The following is an 11,228-nucleotide window of genomic DNA, read 5'->3' as shown; positions in this document are numbered from 1 at the left end:
CAGAATGGTCGGTTGGCTTAACAGTCGTGGCAGAACCTTTCTGTGTTCCGAAACATCCTCGCTGGTTCGGTGACATAAAAGGCTCAGCCGCAGTGTATTGGAGCGGCGGAGAGCGCGATCCAACCTGCTCGCTCTTACTTCAGGGGCAGGGATTTGTTGCTGTGGAGTGGGGAGCCCTGGCAGTCATAAGCTGTTACATTTCACCAAACTCTACCCTTTCCGAGTACGAAGAATACTTGGATGAATTGGAAAGATGCGTCCGCTGGTGTCTTCCACGCCCTGTGCTCGTTCTGGGTGACTTTAATGCCCACGCAATAGCGTGGGGTGGTACCCGGGATGACGCAAGAGGAACGCTATTACAAGAGTGGGCTGCAGCACTTGATTTTAGGCTGCTAAACCAAGGATCCGTGAGTACCTGTGTGCGATGGCAGGGGGAGTCGATAGTGGACCTATCGTGGGCTACACCTTCGGCGTCCGCCTTGGTGTCTGGATGGAAAGTAGCACAGGAAGAGGTCACGCTTTCCGACCATCAGTATATCACTTTTGAGATTGCTATCCAACGTAGAATGACTGATGCTAGAAAAGGTACTCCGCGGCGCTGAGCTCTCAGGCGTCTCAACCGGGATCAATTAACAGCCGCGGCCATAGTAGCGTCATGGCCTGAACGCAACCTGGAGGAAGAATCTTGTAATCCTGAAATAGAAGCAGCACAAATGCGGGACACCATGACTTGGATCTGCGACGCGGCAATGCCTCAAGCCAAGAGCCTCAAACGTGGTGCTGTTTATTGGTGGTCGGAGCAAATCGAACAATTGCGCCAGATTTGTATGAGGACACGTCGCCAGTACACAAGGGCCAGAAGAAGGCGTCGAGCAACTTTAGAGGAGAAACAGAGAGCTTATAGAGTATATCGGGAAGCGACAATGAAATTACAAAACTCAATAGCCGAGGCCAAGGAGAAGTCGTGGGAGGATCTTCTCGAGGGGCTGAATAGGGACCCGTGGGGTCGTCCTTACAAGATGGTATTAGGAAAGCTGCGTCCCTGGGTTCCCCCACTAACTGAAATGATGGATCCTAACCTTTTGGAGAAGGTAGTTGATACTCTTTTTCCTTCTGTACGGGAAAGCTCTGAGCTACCAGAATTCTCTCTAAGCTCCAATACATGGTCCGAAGAACTGGAGGTATCAAAGGGTGAATTAGAACACGCTGTCAATCGACTCTCAGCCCGCAATACCGCACCAGGTCCTGATGGTATACCAGGACGAGTTTGGGTGCTTACACAGGATGTTCTCGGAAATAGACTGAGGCAATTGTTCAATAGCTGCCTCAGAAATGGTATGTTTCCCGCGATTTGGAAAGAGGCTCTACTGGTGCTTCTGAAAAAGGAAGGAAGACCAGAGGATTCTCCATCGGCGTACAGACCTATCTGCCTGTTAGACGAGGTTGGCAAATTATTCGAAAGAATAATTGCTACCCGTCTCAACGTTCACCTGGTACAAGAGGGGCCCGATTTATCGGAAAATCAATTTGGCTTTCGACGGGCGCGTTCAACGGTCGATGCAATCATCCGCGTGAGAGCGCTGTCCGAACGGGCAGTATCACGAGGTGGTATGGTGTTGGCAATAAGCTTGGACATTGTCAACGCATTTAACTCAATACCCTGGCGGATCATCAGAGAGTCATTACTCTTTCATCGGGTGCCTCCCTACCTGCAGCACATTTTGAGCTCATATTTGAGCGATCGCTGTATTAAATATCCGGTCAGAGGGGGAAATAACAACCAAAGACCGGTTAATTGCGGAGTTCCGCAGGGATCAGTACTGGGTCCCCTATTATGGAATCTTGCGTACGACGCTGTACTAAGGACGATCCTTCCACATGGTGTACACGTCGTCTGTTACGCGGACGACACTCTAGTGATCGCTGAAAGCGATACCTGCGAAGGGGCCATCATTCTTGCTCAACAAGGCGTAGAACGGGTGGTTGGAAAAATACGCGAGTTGGGCCTTCAAGTAGCGCCTCATAAGACCGAAGCCATGTGGTTTCACAAACTTCCAAGAGGGAGAGAACCACCTCAATCGACGGTCAGAGTTGGCGGCGTGCAGGTCCAAGTGGGACAGTTTATGAAGTACCTCGGTCTCACACTAGACAGCCGTTGGGGGTTTGAGGAACACTTTCACCGTTTAGTCCCCCGGATCCAAAGGGTAGCGGGTGCCATGCACAGACTGCTGCCAAATCTAGGGGGACCCAACGAAGGAGTGCGCCGTCTTTATGCGGGGGTGGTGCGATCGATAGCCCTATACGGTGCACCTGTATGGTCGCACAGACTCTCTGGAGTCAGACGCTCCAGAGTCAAACTTCACGCCGTACATCGCAGGATGAGCATAAGAATTGCAAGGGGATATCGCACGATTTCATTTGAGGCGGCCAGTCTTTTAGCACGTTTTCCTCCATTCGATATCTTGGCTGATATGGACGCGAGAGTACATCGCAGGGTTCGGGACTGTGACGCTATTAGCGCAGCGGAAATTAGGCTGCAGGAACATCAACACGCGCTCAAAAAATGGCGTGCACAGCTACAAGAACCCCAGAATATGCGTCAGCGCGTAGTGGGTGCAATTGTTCCAAGTTTCAAAGCTTGGTTGAATAGAAAATGGCATGTTACGTACCGCCTGACTCAAGTGCTCACCGGGCACGGCTGTTTTGGGGAGTACTTAAATAGAATCGGGCGCGAGGCAACAGCACAATGTCATCACTGTGCAGGGAATCGGGACACAGCGCAGCACACTCTGGAAGAGTGCTCCGCCTGGGATTCTGAGCGGCAGACACTGATCGGCCATATTGGGCAGGATCTTTCCCTACCAGCAGTTGTAGATGCTATGCTGAAGTGCGAGACCAAATGGAAGGCGATAGTCTCGTACTGTGAAGCTGTCATGGCTCAAAAGGAGAGCGCTGAGCGCGACCGAGAGAGGGCCGATCCAGCTCGGAGGAGGCGACGCCGGGGTGGAGGCGATTAACACTCCGGTGTTTTAACCCTGTAGTACTAGGTGTAAGAATAAGGCTACGGTATCCCCTGCCTGTCGTAAAAGGCGACTAAAAGAGGACCTCGGAGTTGTGGACGCTCAGAGTGGGGGCTCTGGAAGTCCATAAAAACAGCGACTCCGGGAAGACAGCATAGTGTGGTGGTTGCACTGTGCTGTGCCGAATCCGGCAGAGATGGCGAGGGGGCTAAGAGCCAGAGACGAGCCTAGAAAGGCGTAGTGCGTAAGAGGCACCGGTGACGGTCGTTAGAGATCCCGGAGCCTCCGAACATGCACGGAGGAAGGCCACCGGGGGGGTTTTAGTGGGTAAAAATCCCACATAACCCGGCGTTTCCCCCCAGAGACGCCGAGTATCTTTCGAAGATTTCCCCCCCGACAACAAAAAAAAAAAATAGGTTAGGTTAGGTTAGGTTAGGTTAGGTTTACCACGGTGTGCCACCTTATCTGCGGCGAGTGGTTGGGGACTATCTACGTGACAGGTGTGTCCTGTACCTTAATAGGCATGGACAGCTCGTGACGAAGTCGGTGTCATGCGGTGTTCCACAAGGATCGGTTCTTGGGCCACTCTTGTGGAACATCGGATATGATTGGGTCCTACGAGGTGCACTTTTAAGGGGACTAAGGGTTGTGTGCTACGCAGACGACACACTGGTCACCGCCCGTGGTGATTCCTTCAATGAGGCTATTCGGCTTGGCACGGTGGGTGTGACGCAGGTTGTTCGGCGTATTGAGCTTCTCGGGCTTAGGGTGGCTCTCAACAAAACTGAGGCTATCTTCTTTTATGGACCTCGAAAGAGGCCGCCCTCCAGAACTTGCTTACGAATAGAAGGAGTTCAAATCGAGACGGGGACTCACATGAAATATCTGGGCTTGGTTTTGGATGGGAAATGGCTGTTCAATGAACATTTCCGGCGTCTTGCTCCAAAACTTATTGAAGCGGCGGCCGCTCTGGGTAGACTGTTGCCTAACCTGGGAGGCCCGAGCGCAAGTGTGCGAAGACTATATACCGGGGTGGTGCGGTCCATGGCCCTGTACGGAGCGCCAGTGTGGGTGGACGCCCTGAGCGACAAGAACAAGGCCTTGCTGCGAAGACCACAGCGGGTCATGGCAATTAGGGTGTGCCGCGGATACCGCACTGTGTCATTTGAGGCGGCCTGCGCTCTGGCAGGAACCCCACCTTGGGACTTAGAGGCGGAAGTTCTAGCAAGCGTCTATGAGTACACTTCGCGCGCGCGGGAGCAAGGCGATCGGGCCATGTCTGAAGACGTGGAGCGGTGGCGGCAGCATTTGAAGAGGGCAACCCTGCGCCGGTGGCGAGAACGTCTAGAACAGCCTAGTGCCGGTCACTGGACAATCGAAGCGATAAGACCCGTTATAGAGCGATGGGTCCGTCGCAAGGAGGGAAAACTTACCTTCCGACTTGTGCAGGTGCTCTCGGGACATGGGTGCTTCGGGAGTTACCTGCACAAGATTGGAAGGGAGGCGTCAACTATATGCCACCACTGTGGTGCTACCGAAGACACGGCAATGCACACACTGATGGTGTGCCCAGAATGGGCTCAGCCGCGCGCAGTTCTGACCGCGCAAGTAGGACATGACCTCTCGCTGCTGGCAGTCGTGCGGGATATGGTCTTCGATAAGAGGTCCTGGGAGGCGATGGTCACATTCTGTGAACAGGTTATGTCACAGAAGGAGGCGGCGGAACGCGCCAGGGAGAGCGATGCATTCTCTGACGCGATGCGCCGTAGACGCACGGGGAGAAGAAGGCGGGACTACGCCCAGCTTCAACCCCCGTAATTTGGGCCGCGGGTGACGGGCACGGGGAGCCCCTCATCCGCATTTCAAGGCCCAAGGCGTAACGAAGGTGTCTTCATATACTCCGAGACACCTTCTATCAATGTGGAGATCCCGGTTGGGTGGGTCCGAGAGGACAACCGCTGGCGTGGCTGCGGACGAATGCTATAGCAATTCCCGGGGTCACGCCCTGTGCGGGCGACGGAGTATCCCTGGTTTTTAGTGGGTAGGCCTCATTTCTTCTTAGGAGGAGAGTCCCACATAACCACCGCGTCCCCCGATCGCGGTGGTATGCGTAACGCATTTTCCAGGGTTAAAAAAAAAAAAAAAAAAAAGGTTAGGTTAGGTTAGGTTAGGTTAGGTTAGGTTTCCGTGTGCAGTTGCTGGTCTGCCATCGGACGCGTCCCCAGGTGGCGGATAGGGGAACGGCTCCCAGATATGGGAGTTACCGGCTTCGGCCGGCGCGGACCAAAACCAGCACGGGGGAGGGGAGAAGGATAGTGTCGGCTCTACCGGCGCTATCTAACTCGTAACCCTGTACGTGGTGCAGGGTCGAGGGCCGTCACTTTCACGAGTGGGGGCCGCGAGGAAGAAAACCTCTTCAAAAATTACCGGTGGGTGGGCGGTGTTTGGTCCAAGGATCGACGCTGGGCCCATTTTCAAGCGCGACGGGTACTGGCGGCTGTGTAACCACGGCTGTCCGTGCAGGCTGAGGCCACCGTCGGGCGACCTGTTATCCCGACTGAGTCAACCGACCGACTGGGACCAGGGGGCTTGCCTTAATTGGCCGGCCTGAGTGGAAAACAACCACAATAAAAAATCCTCAAAGGTACTGTCGTTGGGGCGCCCCTTGGGGCCTCGCGCGGCGACAGCACGCCCGTTTCGGCGGGTTGGTAGGCGGAGTATGCAGCCTACCCACCTAGCGGCCTTCCCTGGGAGACCGCCCGTCCTCCCAGGATGTAATAGGGTTACCCCGGTATGGAGCCTCTGCCGGGGTGGACGACCTTTTGCGACCACACTCGTGGGATTCTTATGGAGAAATTAAATAAATCGTTTTACACAAATGACGTTGTGTCCGAGAAGGACGGTGATGATGATGAAGTGTCCATGACTGATGGAGACACTAGCACGAACGTGCGTACCAGAAAGCGTCAGCTATCGAAAGCGAGCATAAGATCGCGTTCGCGATCTCGTTCACTGTCGCTCTCTGACGAGGGATCGACGCGATCTTCGGCGTCGAAAATACCTACGGCTCGTAGAGGAAGAGGCCGCCCGCCTACTACTGGGCAATATGTCGGCCTGGCGAAAGCCAAAAACGAGTACATAGAAGCTAGGAGGCGGGAACTCCAAGTCCAAGCCGAGGAAGAGACTGCGGATCTAGCTCACCGCCTGCGAGAGCAAAGGCTTGTAACGGCGAAAGAAGTAGCGCAGTGTACTAGCGAGGTGGACACCGCCGAAGTTATCAGTAAACAAATTCGCGATGATGTCTCTATGATTTTAACGGTGGCCAAAAATTCAGGAAACCTAAAAGGAACATACCAGAAATCACTAAAAGATGTTGCCGCATCTATCGAGGCAAACTTCGAAAAGATCCGGACTCACACTGTAAGTGAAGAGACGAAAGCACTTCAAGCCAACAACAATTTCTTGAATGCCAGAATTAAAGAGCTTGAGAAGAAATTGGCAGTGTTAGAAGCTACAATTGAGCACATGAACCAGCAGCGGATGTCTACAACCGCTGCTGATAAGAGTGTAGAGGATCCGGCATTATCTATGGACATGACTCCTGATTCAATGCTGCAACCGCAAGGGCATCGCAGGACGACGACATCTAATAGGGGAAGGCGACCACCGTCTTTGTCTCCGCAATCTGATGTCGATCAACGGCTGCTGAAAGCCATAATGATGCAGGTGGGAACGATGGTGAATGCACGGTTCGAATCGTTTGAAGAGCGGCTCCCCCCTGCGGAGCGTCTGCGTCCGCCACTGGCAGCGGACGCCAAAACTAGAAAGAAGGCGTCATTCGCATCCGTGGTAGAACACAAACTTGCAACAGCGCCTCATACGACGGACCCAAAAATGACGGGTAATCCCTCTCCTGATGTTGCAGACACGCAACAGGGGAAGAAGAAGAAAGGGGCAAACGCAACAATTGCAAAAGCTCCAAAAGCAACCAACAAACCGCCTACGACATCAGTCCCAAATCCTGGCGCAGACGAAGAGGGTTGGAATGTAGTTGTGGGTGGTCGCAAAGCAAGGAAGAAAGCAGCCACTGGCACCAACCCAAAAGCTAAGCCACCACCGGCAAAGAAGAAGAAGCCCAAGTTGCGACCACCTCGGTCCGCTGCTGTGGTCATCACGCTACAGGCAGAAGCCATAGAAAAGGGCATCACATATGCGGATGTTTTACTCAAGGCCAAGGAAAGCGTAGTGCCTGCTGAGCTCGGAATTGAGCACATTCGCTTCAGGCAAGCCGCGACTGGGGCAAGAATATTGGAGCTGCCGGGCACTGAAGGTGCAAAGCATGCTGACAAACTAGCCGAAAAACTAAGGGGCGCTCTCGGTGAAGTCGTCAAAGTTGCTAGACCTACCAAGTGCGCAGATTTGCGTATATCCGGTCTGGACGACTCTGTTTCGCCGTCCGACGTTCTTGCAGAGATTGCGAGAAAGGGGAACTGCGACGCAGGGTCCGTCAAAGTTGGGGAGATTCGTCGAGGCCCGGGTGGCATGGGCACTGTTGTCGCGAAGTGTCCAGTAGCAGCGGCGAAAACCCTAGTCGACGCAGGTCGAATTTTGGTCGGATGGAGTGCTGCGCAAGTACGCGCGCTAGAGCCACGACCTCTGAAGTGTTTCCGGTGTCTAGAAGGAGGACACACCCGAGCCCGATGCACGGCCCAGATAGACCGCAGCGAACTCTGCTATCGCTGCGGTAAAGCCGGGCATAAAGCGGTGTCATGCTCGGCAAAACCGCACTGCCCCATTTGCGCAGAAGCTAAGCGGCCCGCGGAACATAGCATGGGGAGTAAAATGTGCTCTCCCCCTAGACGGAGGAACAAGGCTGGTCAGACCACTGCCCCCCCTGTAGGCGCACAGCAGGCACCACATGAGGAAGCGATGGAAACCACCAATGGATAGTACACACATTCATCGCGTCCTCCAGGCGAACTTAAACCACTCTGCCGGTGCGCAGGACTTGTTCCTGCAATCCATGGCAGAGTGGTCAATAGATATCGCAGTCGCCGCTGAACCCTATTTTATCCCTTCCCGTACTAATTGGTTTGCGGATACGGAGGGTTCTGTGGCCATAATCGGTGGTTCTTCGTCGGCAAACTCCTCATGGATGCAACTTCAAGAGCGTGGTCCTGGGTACGTTGCGGTCAAATGGGGGGATGTAATACTATTCGGAGTATACTTCTCCCCCAACAAAACCTTAGCCGACTTTGAGGTGTTTATGGATCTTTTGGGAGCTGCAGTTAACCGCGCATCGCCGGTGTCGGTAATTGTGCTAGGCGATTTCAATGCGAAGTCCGAGACGTGGGGTTCTCCAACCACCGATTCACGCGGCGTCGCTGTAGAAGACTGGGCCATAACATCCGGCCTCACTCTACTGAACCAGGGCAACATCAACACTTGTGTTAGACAGCAGGGGGGGTCCATCGTGGACTTATCATTCGCTACTCCTGCTGTCGCTGGACGAGTGTCTGACTGGAATGTACTGGAGGGTGTGGAGACGTTATCTGATCACTTGTACATCAGATTTCATGTCTCCCCCTCGCAGGTGGCCAATAGGATGAGTCGACCACAAAACACTGGTACATCACCTTTTCCACGATGGGCAGTGGCTAAGATGGACCGAGATCTTCTGGTCGAAGCGGCCATCGTACAGTCCTGGTTTTCTCAGCCTGCGTCCTCGCCTGTGGAAGTGGAGGAAAGCGCTCAATGGCACGCTGACGCCATGACTGCCGTCTGTGATGCAGCTATGCCTCGCGTGAGGCGCCGCCCGTCAAAGCGCGAGGTATATTGGTGGTCGCAAGATCTAGCGAATCTTCGCGAGGTTTGCATAATCGCACGTCGCGCCTACTCCAGAGTCCGCCGGCGCTGCATCCGTGATGAGGCCCTGGAGAACGAACTTCACGAGGCCTATAAGGACGCCAAAAAGACGCTGCAGCTTGGCATATGTCGCTCAAAAGCTCAGGCGAGGGAAGAGATGCTCGAGGGGCTGAATCGGGATCCGTGGGGTCGCCCGTATCGCTCGGTACGCGGCAAGTTACGTAATCTGGGACCACCATTGACAGAGTCTCTCGAGCCCCAATTACTGGAAACAGTGGTCTGCTCCCTATTTCCGGAAAGAGCCGTATTCGAGCCCCCACGAATGGCTCCACCTCAAACTGAATCTCCATCTGACGCCCAGGTTCCACCGGTAACAACCGGTGAGTTGGGCGCAGCATTTCTGAGGTTGCGTGCGAAGCGAACGGCTCCTGGACCAGATGGTATACCCGGGCGTGCCTGGGTTCTAGTAGAAGAGCTGATGGAGGAGCGATTTCGGACTCTACTCGACGCATGCCTAGTGTCCGGACGGTTCCCCAGCAAATGGAAAATCGGACGGCTGGTACTGCTAAGAAAGGAGGGGCGGCAGGAGAACTCGCCATCAGCGTACCGACCTATCGTTCTTCTTGACGAGGCTGGGAAGCTTTTTGAACGCGTCTTAGCTTTTCGTATCGTTCATCACCTTAGTACGGTAGGCCCAGATCTAGCGCCCTGTCAATTCGGGTTCAGGAGGAATCGCTCCACTATCGATGCCATCCTAAGCGTCAAATCGCTCTCGGAAGAGGTTACTTCGCAAGGCGGGGTCGTGTTAGCAGTGTCCCTGGACATTGCTAACGCATTCAACAGTCTGCCCTTTGAGTGCATAGGGGAAGCACTCCGCTTTCACGGAGTGCCCACGTATCTACAGCGAGTAATACACAATTACCTCAGGGGAAGAACTGTGGCATATCTCGGCAGGGACGGAAGGGTACACAGCAGAGTAGTGTCGTGCGGTGTTCCACAGGGTTCGGTCTTGGGACCACTCCTGTGGAACATCGGCTATGACTGGGTTTTGAGAGGCGCTCTGTTGCGTGGACTCAGTGTAGTCTGCTATGCCGACGACACACTAGTAACTGCCCGCGCTAAAGACTTTTCTGACGCGACCAGGTTGGCGACAGTCGGGGTAGCCCATATTGTCGAAAGGATACAGAGGCTTGGGCTGAGAGTGTCTCTTGACAAGACTGAAGCCATTTTCTTTTACGGTGCTCGGAAGAGGGTGCCTCTCGGAGCCCATCTGTTAATCGGCACTGCTCGTATTGAGGTGAACCCTGTCATGAAATATCTCGGTATCTTCCTTGACAGCAAGTGGAAGTTCCATGAACACTTTGGCAGAAAGGCGCCAAAACTCGTCGCAGTTGCAGCTGCACTCGGCAGTCTGCTGCCGAACCTTGGGGGTCCTAACGCATGCACGCGTAGGTTATATAACGGAGTTGTGCGCTCCATGGCTCTTTATGGTGCACCTGTGTGGGTGGATGCCCTAGATGCCCATAATAAGGCTCAACTGCGAAGAGCTCAGCGAGTCATGGCAATTAGGGCGATACGCGGCTACCGTACTATATCGTACGAGGCGGCCTGCGTCATGGCTGGGACCCCACCTTGGGACCTTGAGGCGGAAGTGCTTGCCTCTGTTTACACACGCACTGCTGATAAACGAAGACAAGGCGAAAGAGTCATGCCCGAAGAGGTGAATAGGTGGAGACTGCACGCCCGAAGACAAACAATGCGGCGTTGGCTGCAGCGACTGGAAAGTCCGGGTGCTGGCCATTGGACGATCGAGGCGATCCGACCTGTCCTTAAACGGTGGATTGGTCGCAAGCAGGGAACGGTAACCTTCCGGCTTGCACAGGTTCTCTCGGGGCATGGTTGCTTCGGGAGTTACCTCAACAAAATAGCCGGGAGGGAACCGACCGCTGTTTGCCACCAGTGTGGCGCATCCGAAGACACAGCAAGGCATACCTTGCAGGAATGCCCTGAATGGACGGAGCCTCGAGCGCTACTTAGCGCGACTGTAGGTAACGACCTGTCCTTGACGGCCGTGGTCCGGGCCATGGTTAATGACGAGAGGTCGTGGGACGCCGTTGTCGCTTTCTGCGAACAAGTCCTGTCGCAGAAAGAAGCGGCGGAACGCGCCAGGGAGGACGATACCCTCTCCGACGCGATGCGCCGCAGACGCACGGGGAGACGGAGGCGGGACTACGCCCGACTTCGACCTCCGTGATTCGGGCTGCGGGTAGCGGGCACGGGGAGCCCCTTACCCGCCTCGTAAAGCCCAAGGTGGAGCGAAGGTGTCTTCATATACTCCGAGAC

General features: G+C 54.5%; 1 protein-coding gene across 1 annotated transcript; it reads left to right on the top strand.

Annotated features, from left to right (window-relative positions):
- Positions 1 to 5,813: 5,813 nt before the first annotated feature.
- LOC113228653 lies at positions 5,814 to 7,920 on the top strand. The gene is made up of 2 exons (XM_026462374.1): positions 5,814 to 7,764; positions 7,880 to 7,920. Exons 1-2 carry the CDS (start codon positions 5,814 to 5,816, stop codon positions 7,918 to 7,920), a joined length of 1,992 nt encoding a protein of 663 aa, XP_026318159.1.
- The last annotated feature ends 3,308 nt before the right edge of the window (positions 7,921 to 11,228 follow it).

Source organism: Hyposmocoma kahamanoa, unplaced genomic scaffold, assembly GCF_003589595.1.
Source record: "Hyposmocoma kahamanoa isolate Upper Pololo Valley unplaced genomic scaffold, ASM358959v1 100012, whole genome shotgun sequence".
In the NCBI taxonomy this organism is placed as follows: domain Eukaryota; kingdom Metazoa; phylum Arthropoda; class Insecta; order Lepidoptera; family Cosmopterigidae; genus Hyposmocoma; species Hyposmocoma kahamanoa.
The sequence above is the reverse complement of the archived record's forward strand: the minus strand, read 5'-3'. Positions and strand labels throughout refer to the sequence as shown.

What these genes read in the sequence shown, in the direction of transcription:
- LOC113228653 (XM_026462374.1), top strand. Translation starts at nt 5,814, where the DNA reads ATGGAGCCTCTGCCGGGGTGGACGACCTTTTGCGACCACACTCGTGGG. An exon ending in CGAACTCTGCTATCGCTGCG is followed by an intron (nt 7,765 to 7,879) that starts GTAAAGCCGGGC and finishes CTCTCCCCCTAG; the next exon opens with ACGGAGGAACAAGGCTGGTC.